General features: G+C 43.3%; 1 protein-coding gene across 2 annotated transcripts in view; it reads left to right on the top strand.

Annotated features, from left to right (window-relative positions):
- Positions 1–14,289, top strand: part of LOC135383241 (phosphatidylinositol phosphatase PTPRQ-like) — a 31,173-nt gene that overhangs the window by 1,854 nt on the left and 15,030 nt on the right. For both annotated transcript variants that reach the window (XM_064612782.1, XM_064612783.1), the window contains exons 2-3: positions 3,924–3,990; positions 4,958–5,266. In XM_064612782.1, coding sequence (XP_064468852.1) covers positions 3,924–3,990; positions 4,958–5,266 — 376 coding nt within the window. The remainder of the gene's footprint in view (positions 1–3,923; positions 3,991–4,957; positions 5,267–14,289) is intronic.

The raw sequence follows: 14,289 nt of genomic DNA on the forward strand, positions 1-14,289 counted from the left end.
CACGGCATTAGCAAAGTCGAAAGGCAATGTCTTAATTAACTTTCATTAATTAACTTTTTAATTATAAAAGCTACAAAGTTGTCCCAATGAGAACATCTGTTCCTTTCGGTCACTTGATATCGTAGCCGTTTTCAGAACAAAAATCCGTTCGATAGATCGCCCGCAAAAGGAACGCCATTTTTTCTTTATTTTGTTCATTGCGCTTCTTAGAAGACGCGTCTTTCTTTCACCCCCAATGTGAGAGGGAGAAAGAGCACACTATCGCCTCTCGCGTCCTGGAAAAAGATTAAAAGGAAACAGAAAATGCAACCCAAGATAAGGCCAGTTCCGATAGAGTCACCCGATACATTTGTTTTTGTTTTGTTTCCGCAACTTAAAGCACATCTTCCACGCAGGAGGCGGCACTGTGCTCCTTCCCCCTCTCCCGTTGGGGATGAAGGAAATATGCGTCTTCTAAGAAGCGCAATGAACAAAATAAAGAAAAAAAATGGGGCTCCTTCACGAATTTTTTGCGGGCGATCTATCGAACGGATTTTTGATCTGAAAACGGCTCATCAGGTGACCGAAAGGAACAGATGTTCTCATTGGGACAACTTTGTAGCTTTTATAATTAAAAAGTTAATTAATGAAAGTTAATTAAGACATTGCCTTTTGACTTTGCTAATGCCCTGCTAGGGAATGGCCTTCAGCATATGCTATATTGCAATTGATTTCATCTTGGAAAAAGTGTTATATATAGTTTTAAAAAATCTGTTCACACTTAGCGTGGACACCCTGTATATATACAAAGGAAAAATAGCCGAAGCCTTTGTATATGTACTTGCTGGTTTGCACTGCGGCCTCCACAGGTGGCGCCGTCACCGTGGAACATTGACGTCTCGCCGAGACGCACTGTTAGCGCCGATCCAAGATCGTGTCACTTCCCTGCGCCGGGCTGACGAGCTCCAAGTAGAGCGAAACAGCTGTCCTCGGCTGGGAGTGCACGATGAAATTGAAATTGTAAACATATATATATATATAAGTAAAATACTAAGACGTGGACGACAGATTACAGGAAAGTTAACAAAAACTAATTTATTTAATGGGTAATTTAACACATAGATTATAATATGCTATGAAACGTTTAAAAGAACGGTCGATGTTTCGACAGTAGCACTGTCTTTGTTAGGACAAAAAAAAACAATAAATAAATTCGTTTCTGTTAACTCTCCTGTAATCTGTCGTCCACGTCTTATTATTTTACTTTTATTCAACTTCGCAGCCGTCTGATATATTAACCTCTTTAACAAATGTCTGTGTATCTCTAAAACCAACAGCTCAAGTAGCGCTCCAAGTCGGTTCCAAATAAAGCGCTCGCAAAAGGCTTCGGGAGTCAACCCCAGAAGCTGTCCCCCGCACTGGTTTCTTATATAGGGCACATTTTACATCATTCTGACTCCCTTTCTACATATTTTTTTTTCTACCGAGCTAAAAAATATGAATTCGGCATATTCTTCGCCTTCAACTGAAACTGTCCTTGGGATTCGGGTCATCGACGGCGTACTGGTCGTCATCGTGTAATGCGAATACAGGGGGGAAAGCAGCACCAACAGCCACTTGTCGATATGCACGAACATGAGGATTTAAGCGGAATGAAACAGGATTTCGGTATTGGCATTCCCTCTCCCTCTCTCCGATATACTAGGAGGCGGCAGCCACTTGTGGCCACCGGGGCCGGCTGGCATAAAGGTGATTGCAGCGGCTTCTCTTCGCGGCAGTGCATAGCACTTGTTCTGAGGAGACGGGGAGAGATGCTCCCAGATACATTGCAGAATACACAAACATTGTCAAAACTAGAAATGATTTTGATGGTATTTCTGCTTCAAATGCAAAAAGAACACAGCAAATATTTTGGGATAATGCACCGTGAGGCACATGGAGCGCGATGGCATGAATTCGGTCTCTGAAAACATGACATTTGGGCTCGTTCTTCTAAATGTTTACCTTCCTTTCCGATCCCTGTTTCTGTTCGTAAGAGAAGCTTCTGCCCAATTTCAGACAATCATTTCATTTCAAAATTCCTTTTGCAAGTACGAAAAGGTCGTCTTTGGATAGCTGGCCAATGGGCTATCTTTCGGTGCAACTTTTGCCTTACGTCGACACGCTATCGGTTTTCATATTTTCTAATAGGGCCCTGTAGCTTCTTATTGGCTCAAGCAGGATCCACGAGCGTATCGTTAGTGCATCAACGTTAAAACGTGTCAAGGTGAGCGAAAATGAAACCCATTCGACAGTTATCTCTTTCCTACGTCAAGAAGCGCCCAGGGTGCAACGCGTACGCAGGCAGCAGTGTGTTAGAGTCCTTCGTTCCGTAAGGTAGCTCGTCTTCAGAATCTGGTTTTGTTGTTAGATCCTGTACTCTCGATATCAGAAGGCTGCCGGAAGCACTCAGGTTTGGTTTCATTAGGAAAGCGTGAGCCGCCTTCAAAACTGCTAGCTAGGCTAGCTAGAGAAGTGGACCCCCTGAGGAGAGTAGCTTTGTTTGTCCCGAAGGGAAAGGAACGAATGCAGCGGAAGGAAAATAGCACAAGAAAATGTTGGGCATTAGTCCTTAGTGCACTTTTGGCTCAGAAATGATCGGAAATTGTACATAAATTATGCGCCAGGAATGTTTGCCTGAGTGATGGATTGGAAATCTTCTTTTGAATGTTGCGAAGGTACATAGCAGAACCGGAACTCAAAATCATGTTTAACTTTATGTCAAATACTACACGAACATTCATCATGAGCCTCCCTTGTATATGAAAGAATGATATCCTTAGATTGTTTTAGCAAATTGATGATGAACTGGTCTCCAAAGAAGCGTATCTATCGAACCAATCCATGGATGTCATTCTGAATCATGTAATGCGGCTACTGATTCCGGTAGGTGCCACAGCATTACTCTCACGCCACCAACGGTCTTCAAAAGCTGCCTCGTTTCATTTTAGACCTGGTTTTCATCGCACGTAGACATGCTTTTTCCACAGCGCGTATTGGGGGCAGAAACGAATTTAAACGTGCCGCTTGACCTATACGGTGGAGGTACCCGTTGCAATTATTGAGCTCTAAAACCTGCGAAAGAAAGTAGTGCATGTTTGTAATGCCATTGAGTGTGGATGTCATTGAGGAACCCACGACCTTTCCTTTCATTTTTCCTAATAAATATATCTCCCCCACACGGACATACTAGTAGTTCGAAATCTTTTCGAAAACGCTGTCGTGTAATACATACAAGGACATACGACTTTGGCGTCCCACTCGTTGGTGGTAGCCAAGGTCATGCTGAAGACTGGGAGGCGGTTGGTTCGAATCGTACCACCGGCAGTGCTGTCTGAGGTGGTTTTCCGAAGACTTTCCAGAGGAATGTCCGCGCAGTCCCCCCTGAAGTCGGCCTGGGACGCATACTAACCCCACCCCCGTGCCTCACTCCTTCCTGCTGTCCTCCCTCCATATGTTTACATCTGTACGCCGCTCATAGCCACAGTTGCTTTGCAGCGCTAGCACGGAATCAAAATAAAAAATAAAACCTTGTGTATATCTTTACGAAATCAAATATTGTGAAGTTTTGAGATTTAAAGTCACGTTGTTTGATAATACGAAATGAAACATGATGTATGAGTCCGAAGTGGTGCTTGACTTGATTGATTAATACAGCATTTCACCGTGGAGCTATGGAGCTGCACTAATCAAAAATAACAAAGACGGTTAAGAGCATCAACTGTTTGCTGTATACATTAAAAACAAGACTTTCGTGCAGTAGGCTGCACTTCTTTAGGTTTAAGGACCTGTTACAAGTGGTGAAGCATATGCACTGACATAGAAATGAGCTTAAGCAGTACAATTCCATGTGTTCTTTTCTGGGAACGTGCGTAATATAACACTATGAAAAATATTGTTTACAGCTCTGTGCATCATCAAGAACGACGAACGGGCACCTACTAACGAAGAGGGAACTTGTTGCAGCCTGCAGTGAGTGTATATCAACTGTCTGAGATTTCTCGTTTGTCGACATTTTCCGGCATCATGATTCACGACCCTTTAAGCGTGCAGCGCATTTCAGAACAGATCGCCATAACGCTTACTGGGAGTGTTACCATGCGTGAAAACAGTCTTTGGTCTCTTTCGACCGCGAATCCCTGTGATATCAATTTCAAACTTTATTTTGTGTGCCCATGAACAGCAGGACGCCTAAATAATGACACAGGCAAAGAAAAGACAACACCGACAATTAACAATTAAATCCGTCATCCGTAAAGAACACATACCTCACCATTATAATTGCCAACGCGTGGAAAACATTTCTAATAAGAAACCGCCATCAGTGACAAAGAAGAGAAGCACTGGCAAAATCTGGAATCAAAAAGACTACGGGGTTATCTTCCGGGGAAATGGATAGAAGAGGTCATCTCAAGGCAGAGAAGCATACCAAGAATGCACTTATACAAGAACCAAATACCGCGGTTGGGTCTATTATTATGCAAAGATGTACAAGTCAACAAATCCTGCAAGCAGTGATGTCAGGAATGGGCGCCTGCCGTTCAACGAAAAGAAAATGTGTAATGAGGCACCTTTTTGTGGCGTTTATTAAATGAAATAGAAGGTTTCGATAGACTAGATGTTTTATACGGCGTCTATGCGTAACTCAAAATAGGGTACAATTCTAAAATGTCACACAGAGTGGACGGCCCAGACTATGCGCTTAAGCCCAACGGCGAATCTCCGTCTCTACCACTGAACTTACATGGGATGGCTCCTCATGCAACAAGAAAACAAAAATAGACAGAAAAAGAAAACGAAAAGTTACGAATCCCTCCTTGTAAATGATGAGAACTCCGTTGACGTTATACGGCGTAACTACATTCTTTTCGTTGATATCTCCAGCAGCGAAACACAATCAGTATCTTCCTGCGATTGAAGCATGTGCTTTCCCTTGCAGCCCCTCCGAAGTTTGATGTCGTGAAAGTGACTCCAGAGCCCACGCAGGTCACCATCAACTGGAGAATGAATCGATTGGATAACGTTGCTAATTGTGGTTACAACGTCAGCATCACATGGAGCCTGAAAGACGGAGTGCTCCAAGAAGACGAAGTGCAAGAAAACGAAAGTCAAGAAGGGATATACATAGTTTCTGGTCTAAAGCCTTACAGCCCTGTACACGTGACTCTGGGATTACGGTACACTGACAAGAAGGGCGTCAACCACACTGGAGAAGCTAGCGTTCTTGTTACCAAGACAGCAGTCGGCAGTAAGAGGACAACTTTCTTCATATACTCTGAGAGGAAAGGGAGTCACAGTTGATTCTCTTAGGAGGAGTCTAAACCTGACATATACATACCTCCTTTTTTTGGAGTCGAATGACTGTTTTGCCTTTGGATATACTTTATCACCTGTGGGCGGTGGAGCTGTTTAAGGCTTAGTGGAGTCATTGACCCACATGACGTCAGGTAGTTTTCCTCTGTGTGTTTATGATCATTTATTGACCTCTTTTTTGTTATTATTCCTGACGGGTGGACTAATTATTAGTACAGCTATCTTGCTGCTCAGAGAGTGTATCTTGTAGCGCTCTATTCTGTAAAAGATCGTGAAGCACTGACTGATTAGATACCCATCACTGTAATGAGGGCATTTTGTAGTTGATCTATGTTTCCAAACCGCGCACTGTTGGTTTGTACAGGAACACGATCACAACATCGCCACCTTAACGTCCGTTGCAAATGATAGGGAAAACAACGTATTGCTCACCAGCTTCGTCTCTCTTCCCGGTCTGAGCGACCACCGATTCCTTCGTTTCTTCCCGTATTTTTCGATGTCTGGCCCTAACCGGCCAAGTCGAAGTTCAGCCGCCAAGGCACACTAAACAATGACACAGCAATGATACAGAAACGAGGGGAATGATGCCGATATCAGCCACCTCTAAATATGGAAAATATGCATATACAGGGTGTCCCAGAAAACGTGTCATTGTATTATAATAAAAAAAAACTACGCCACCTAGAATCATGCGGTCAAGGGCATTTGTTCCTATTAGGTTTTTGCCACCTTGTAAAGTTAATGTCATGTACCCCAAGTTTAATTATGCAAATATTTGCGAACTGAACTCAGAAATTTGCCAAGGGAAGGTCACTTTTTTACCCCACCAATATGAAGAGCGTGCCGAATTCACTCAAATTCATGATAATTGACAGTGATATTCACGAGCTATCCCATCGGAAAAAATAGCCGAATATCATGCTTTTCGGAGCAGCGGACCATAACGCGCGATGTCTTTCTGTGCGCAATCGCTCGCAGTCCGACGAAAGGAGGTTCCGAAGCCAGCCCACAGAGTGAGAGTAGAAAAAGTAACAGTTCCTAAAATTTGGAGAGGGAAAGCATTGTCCCAGCGAAAGTCGGACGTGATAAGCCATGTCTGCGTTATCTCTTTCTGCGATGCCGGGGTGGGCTGGGTTTCCAACCTCCTTTCGTCGGACTGACACAGATTGCGCTGAAAAATTCATCGTGCGCTATTCTGTGCGACCTCCGTAGAGCATGATGTTCGGCTGTTTTTTCCGATGGGATAGCTCCTGAATATCCCTGTCAATTATCATTAATTTGAGTAAATTAGACACGCTATTCACATTGGTGGGGTAAAAAAGTGACCTTTACTAGGCAAATTTCCGACTTAAGCTCGCAAAAATTTACATAATTAAACTTACGTTACACGACATTCACATGAGGAGGTGGCAAAAACCCAGTAAGAACAAATACCGTTGACCGCATGACTCTAGGTGGTGTAGTTTTTTTATTATAATTCAATGACACGTTTTCTGGGACACCCTGTATACAGTTCTACCCACTCACATGACCAGAATTCAGGGACACCTCCTCTGATTCAGGCCCTGCCTAATAGCAGAAGAACGTGTAAGAAAGCCAACTTGAAAGAAAAGTATGCGGCGACGAGGAAGGAAGATGGAAAGAGACGTGGGCAGACGAGGAAGGGAATTTGTACATCAGATATCGCGAGCGGAGCCCGGCTATCAGCAGCAATTGCCCAGCGCAGAATGAAAAAGATATGAATCAGCTCTGATAAGCTTTGCCAAACTTTTCTTCGCTGTGCTGCTGCTCAGAATTGTGGGCTGCTGCTCGTAGCGTGTGGAACGGGGTGATTGCCACTTGTAAGACTAGCCCTGGTCCATTTTTTGTTCTCTCTGTGGGGAATGGGGATGCCTTCGACGATGACCAATGTGTGTCATGGGGCGATTTCTGAGAGAAATGTGCCGGCGTATGTGTGACAGCGTCTGAGGGAAACCCCAGAAATTATCCGACATTATGCTGAAAAGAAATTATGCTCTATAAGCTAAGAAAGCGAATTCAGTAACTGCACCTCATTTTGTTATTGCACCTTGTTACTCCATGATCACTGTATCGTACGCTTCAGTTTGTTCTTGACCTTATCATGAGGAGATTTCAATGTTTAATTCAAAATTTTGCGTGTTAGTCTCCTCCCGGCACCATCAAGAATGCTTGTCGGTTATCAACTCCCTCCCTTAGAGAAATAAAAATAAGAAAATAAACAAGCGGAAGACTGCTTAATTTCAGAAAATCTAGAGGTGAAAGCAGAGTCACGTTCGGCACAAAAAAGTGATCGGAAAACCAACACTTCCTAAATAATGTCGGGCATGCACGCTTACGTCACCTATATGGAGGCCTGCGACCTGCTTCGAGCTTTCTTCTCGTTCGTTCTTTCACTTACTTCATGGCAGCATCCACTATGGTAACAGCAAGCCTTCCAGTGTGACGCAAGGCACAGGCCTTTTCCATATCCTGGAGGTGTTGCTCAAATAGGCGCTCGAATCAAAGACAAAAGGAAGAGAGATGCCCAAGCAACACAATGTACTCGAGTGCAATAGTTGTGGACGGCATGTGTCGTATCAATGTAATTAGTGCGGCCGTTAATTATTTTGTAATGAATCTTCATAATTCCAAATTTGCGCGCAATTCCAAATTTGGAGAGCACAACCCTGAGAAGTCTAGTCAGCAGGAATCGAAACAGTAACACTTCTCTGTGTCCTTAAAAAATGAGCGAAAATGCACTATCGTCGAGAGTTGCGCGAGTTCGGGCAGCCGCTCTTTCCTATCACCCTCACTGTCACCGTTTGACGATACTGACATTACGCTGTTCCTAAAAACATGGGGCCCCTCGCTTCCTAGCGTCCTCGTTGTTTTCTCTGGTTCAAATCTGATACAACGTAGACATTTATTGAGCAGCGGAATGGGTGATTGTGTTTTTGTTATCTGCGAGTTTTTTTGTTGTTGTTTTTTACAGTAATGCATTTGTAGTTTTATTGCGTGACGTTTATCACATCACATCGCGAACTGTGTTGTGCAGATCAAACGAGATAACGACAGAAAGAAAATCAAGTACGGCACGTTTTATGATAATGTAGACTGAGAAACAACATCGCTATTTCCCTCACTCCAGGGACAAAGCGGGCTGTTCCATGATTTCAGGAACAACCTGTTGTCAGTTGAGAAGTGGTGACACCGAGACAAGGAGAGGAGAAATTGCCGCAAAACCCGCATCGTGTTCAATTATTTTGTATGTTCGCACATTTTTTTACTAGAGCGCAAAAAGGCTCTGTTATTTCGGTTCTTGCATGGTAGGCCCCTCAGGGTTATGCTCTACATCTTTGCGGTTACGCAGTCAACGTATTTTCACTAATTATAATGATTAATCGGGAACATTAGTTAACGGGTGCGCTATTTGTTTATACGCCACCACCTTTGAATTGGTCGCGTCCAGAATAGATATATTGAACGCCTTTTGCGAAAAAGGAAGTCATTCGCGTATTTCATCAAATTCATTCAGTCTTACTTCACGTACCCTGTATGCAGGGTATCCCAGCTAAATGTGACCATATTTTTTTATCTATCACTTTTCTGAGATGATATCAATTGCAATATAGCGTATGCTGAAGGGCATTCCCTAGGAGGGCATTAGCAGACTCCTAAGGCAATGTCTTAATTCTTTCAATAAGTAACTTTTTAATTAGAAAAGCTACGAAGTTGTTCCAATGAGAAAATCTGATCTCTTCGGTCACCAGATACCAAAGCCGTTTTCAGAACAAAAGTCTGTTCGATATATCATATGAAAAAAATTCGTAAAGAAACACTTTTTTTTCTTTATTTTGTTCATTGTGCGTCTTGAAAAAAGCGTCGTTCGTTGACCCCCGATGCGAGAGAGTGAAAGAGCACAATGCCGACTCATGCGTCGAAGATTGGCTTTAACTTGCGGAAAGAAAACAAAAACAAATGTATCGGGTGACTCTATCGGAGCTGCCCTTATCTTGAGCTGCATTTTCCGTTTTTTTTATCTTTTTCACGGACGCAGGAGGCGATAGTGTGCTCTTTCATTCTCTCGTGTTGGGGGCGAAGGAAAGACGCGACTCTAGAGATGTGTAATAAAGAAAAAATGGTGTTCCTTCACGATTTTTTTTTTCTGCGAACGATCTATCTAACGAATTTTTGTTCTGAAAAGGGCTTTGGTATTTAGTTACCGAAGAGGTCAGATGTTCTCATTGGAACAACTTCGTAGCATTCATAATTAAAAAGTTAATTATTGAAACTTAATTAACATATTGCCTTAGGAGTCTCCTAATGCCTACCTAGAGATCGTCCTTCAGCATATGATATATTGCAATAGATTTCATCTCAGAAAAAGTGATAAATATACTTTTAAAAAATATGGTCACATTTAGCGGGGACACCATGTATATGACAATAAACACGCATGGTATTTTTAACCTATTCATTATTTTGCTATTAGAACGAGTTAACCCGTAAGGAGGTTACGGCCTTGCACAATGCTGCATGAGAACGAAAAATTTGGCGAGTTAGAGAATAAAGGAAGCTTAAGCCACATGTCCGGAATTTATGTTAAATGATTGAAATGTATCTACACTGCGAAAAGCATGCGTAGGAATTTTTTCACTTTAATTCCAATTACCATTAGAGCGCGTCAAAGCTGACCCGCATAATTGGTTCCGTCGTCATTTGACCTCGAATGAAAATTTGGTGAGTTGTGTCTTTACAGGGAACAAAGAACGTTTAAACCACAAGTTCGATATACATTACATTAAAAAATCTACATTACAAGAAAACATGCTTGTAACTTCGTGCATCCTATTTAGTTTCTCCATTAGGGCGCGTCCAAGTTGGCTTTCACCAGGACTGCGTCGTCACATCGATCTCGATGAATGAAAATTTGATGAGTTCCGCCTTGACAGGGAACGAAGGACGTTTAAGCCACATGTTTGAAATTGATGGTAAATGATGGACAAGCATCTACACTACAACAAACACGCGTGGCACTTTGTGCATTTCAATTAATTTCCCCATTATAGCGCGTTAAAGTGTACCCGCGTGACGATTCCGTGTCAGGTCGACCTCTGTCAATGAAAATTTGATGAGCTCCGCCTTGACAGGGAACGAAGGACGCTTAAGCCACATGTTTGAAATTGATGGTAAATGATTGACAGGCACATACACTACAACAAACACGTGTGGCACTCTGTGCATTTCAATTAGCTTCGCCATTAGAGAGCGTTAAATTGTACCCGCACGACGATTCCGTGTCAGGTCCACCTCTAAATATGAAAATTTGATGAGTTCCACCTTGACAGGGACAAGGACAGGGACAAGGACGTTTAAGCTACAGCTTTTTTCCCTGAGATGTTTGCATTCGTTACAGGTCCGAAATTGATGGTAAATGTATCATGTATCAACGCTACAACAAACACGCGTGGTAATTCGTTCATCTTAAATACCCTTACCATTAGAGCGCGTCAAAGTTGGCCCACATAATTGATTCTGTTGTCACATCGACCTGGATTTTACAGTCAAGAAAGGCCGTTTATGCCACAAGTCCGAAATTTATTTTAAATGATTGACAATAATCTACATTACAACAAACGCGCGTGGTATTGTGCAAAACGGGGATTCCTGTAGCGGTGAAGTAAGTGAGAGTGCAAGGGGAAGTCAACTGCTATTCACATATTAACTGCATAGGCGATCGCACAGCATTAGGGCAACTAAATCAAACTGGACGCCATGGCAGTGTGGCATAGGTCCAGTACGGCATTATTAAGCCAAAACTCTGACGCTCTCGCCCTGCCGTTATTCTCATACCTACCTCTGTTTAACTACCTTTACAAAAAAAAAAGGGAAGAAGAAAAAAAAAAAAAAAACAGAGCCGACCGCGGATCGAACCACGGCCCCCGAAAGAAGTAACCAACATCTTTACCACTGAGCCAACGCTGCCCGTACCTACCCCTTCCAGGAATAAAGGTACAGACGCTTCGCAAGTCACACCGAGCTTGTCAATACCACGACCTACTAGATTATAACGACCATGTCAGGCGCACCCCTTCTATGCGCCGCATTTTTGGAAGGTAGCGGTGGCGCTTCTGATCGTCCCAGTTATTGCTTCCTCAACTTCTACAATACTTTGTACTTCAGCTTACCTTAGTATTTCTGTACAAGCGGTAGACGTTCCACAGATGTTTCATTCTGAGGTTAATTATCATCATCATTCTACGCGTTTTCATAGGGGCTATCGCTGTCGTCTGCTACGGTAGTCGTACACACGCTTCTGCGCGTTCAGAATTCAAATTTCCATCGTCCAATCGTGTTGTGCCGATCAGTAGCGCCCCTGGCGGAACGTGCGGACAGGCTCCTCATAGGGTTTTCTGATTGTGACATGGTCGTTATAATCTAGTAGGTCGCGGTCAATACTTCTTTTGTCGTGGGAACAAAATTGCAGCGTCCCACAACAGCGCACAAAGTTGCAAAGCGTACAAGACAAATTCAACTTTCATGTCCTACATGCGCATTTTCTGGAGAACCCACTGTTTTAGCCAAGTACAACAAAAATAGCACACCAGTGCATTCTGCCCTGAAGCCAACACGGCGAAAATAAGTCCTCCAGGAACAAAACTGCGACGCTCTTCCATTCCACTAGTACACCATCGATGGGCCCCTCACAGCAACACCCATGTGTGGGCTTTTCTTTCTAAAGCTCAGCGTCAACAGTTATTCTAACAAAACCAGGTGGAATGCATTGCTTCAATGGAGGGCAGCGAGTACGCCGGTCAAGCCAACTTTAAGAAACCGTGTCCCGGATTTCTGGGAATGGTTATAAAACCATCCCACCTGTAACGTGTAACACGGTACATAATTCCAAGGTTACTCAAAGAGGACACTGAGAAAGGATCTATGACACCTTCAGAAAGTCTTTGAGAAGGATGGTCGTTTAGGCCTGAAAGAACATCTAAGATAAATGTCTCAGTCAGTCGACCATAAATTAAAAACCGTATGCGCAAGCTAATATGCGTATAAGAATTATTACTAGGATAGCCAGGACCGTCTTCATTTTTAAAAGAAAAGAATGTAGCGCTTGGTATGAGCTGTTTGTAAAAGAAAGTGAACAGGGACTTCAGGACGACTTGTAGCTTATCTTGATCTCTATCCCAAGATACGCCTGGAATTTTCTCTTGACTCAACAGGTGAGGTCCCGTTTTCGTGATTTCGGTGTGAAGCTCCTGCTCACCATTGAGTAACATCTGCAGAACTTCGTTATTAGTCATCCACTTGTGAAGATTCATTCCAGCTTCTTTCATGATCTGCAGTGCTTCTTGATACAAAGCCCACGCTTATTCTACTGAACCTGCTCAGGTGACCACATCGTCCACGTAGAATGACTGCTTAAGTTTTATCGCAGTTGCCTCATAGTCACCAGTTACGCTGGCAAGGTGATGCTGAATGGTAGCAGAAAGGAGAAATGGGCTTGAAGTCGCTCCAAAGGGTATCCTCGTCATCCTCAGCGTTTGAACTCCGTGCGAAACATCAGGAAAATCATCTGGACTTGGTGGCTGCTCCAGCCACAAGTATCGAAACACGTCTGGATCATCTGGGCGAACGTGAATTTGAAGAAATGCCTTTTCTATATCCGCCGTCAGAGCTATTTTTAACTTCGAAAGCGGAGTAGCAATTGCAAGATGTTAGGCTGTAGACAGACTCCTTTATCCAAACATTCAGATTACGCTGAAGCGACTGGAAGGATAAATCGGAAGCTATCAAGCGAAGCCGCAATGGGAGTTCACCTGTATCTTGGTGACTGACTATGGACACCGGTGGTGTATCCATTACTTAACTGGCATACTCACTGGAAACCTCAGAAACTTCAAGCTGCGTCGGTGTTGCTTGTTTGGAAGTTACCGCTCTGCTGTAACATGTCAGAGCGTCCTCTATGTCGAAGCCAGCGGCCTCCCGTTCCGACCGATACGGCCGACTTCGAGTCCTCCTCTGTAATGGCAGCAATGGGTAATAACATTGCATCAGAGGTTACGTGACTCACTCTTGTGCACTCGGTAAAAAAAAAAAAAAAAAAAAAAAAGCTCATTCTGCGCACGTATCTCTTTCGGCACAAGCTGCGGCCAGTGCTGTCAAATAGATTGCGAAGGAGAGAGAAAAACGCGAACAACTCCCCGGGCGTTTTATTTTTTTATTTTGTTGTTGTTGTTCGAGTTATCGAGTTCGATTATCGAGTTAGTTTATTTCATGGTATTCATTTCTCCATTTGTACACACTATGTTTCAGTATGTATGTGCAGGATTTTTCGAAGTGTAAACATTTCAGGTTCAGGTTCTTTCTCCTCAAACTAAGAGCAGTCAAGTAAGAGAGTGTAAGCAAGCTAGCTGATTTGAAGTGTCTATAGTTAACACTCATAACTGAATCGCATTCTGACCCGTGTTACACGGTAACAGCTAAAGTTGTGAGAGCGACAAACTACTTGTTGATAAGCTATTCTGGCGAGTACTGTGCGACGACGGTGGCATAGCTTGAGCTTCAGGGAACGAGATGACACACGAAGAAGTAGACAGGAGTGTGTACAGTGCGTAGCAAGCAGTGATATTGACGTCGTTATGGAGCTTCTCTTGAGTCGTGACGAATGCCCAGCTAATAACGAAAGGAAAGTTAGGTAGCAAGCGAGCTGGTGGTGACGATCCATGACTTGAGAACTCGAGACAAGGTAGAGGATGATAACAGACTAGTACAAACACGGTCTCAATCTTGAGACCGAGTTTGCCTGTTATCGTCCTCTACATTGTCTCGGGTTTTCAAGTCATGGATGGCCCAGCTAAATCGTTGTAATGTTCTGTAGTACCTTCTTATCTGTGATTGTTTCAACAGTTTACTCCTTACTAGAGACATTAATGTCTTTTGAGTTCCCGC

Source organism: Ornithodoros turicata, chromosome 2 (assembly GCF_037126465.1).
Source record: "Ornithodoros turicata isolate Travis chromosome 2, ASM3712646v1, whole genome shotgun sequence".
Classification (NCBI taxonomy): domain Eukaryota; kingdom Metazoa; phylum Arthropoda; class Arachnida; order Ixodida; family Argasidae; genus Ornithodoros; species Ornithodoros turicata.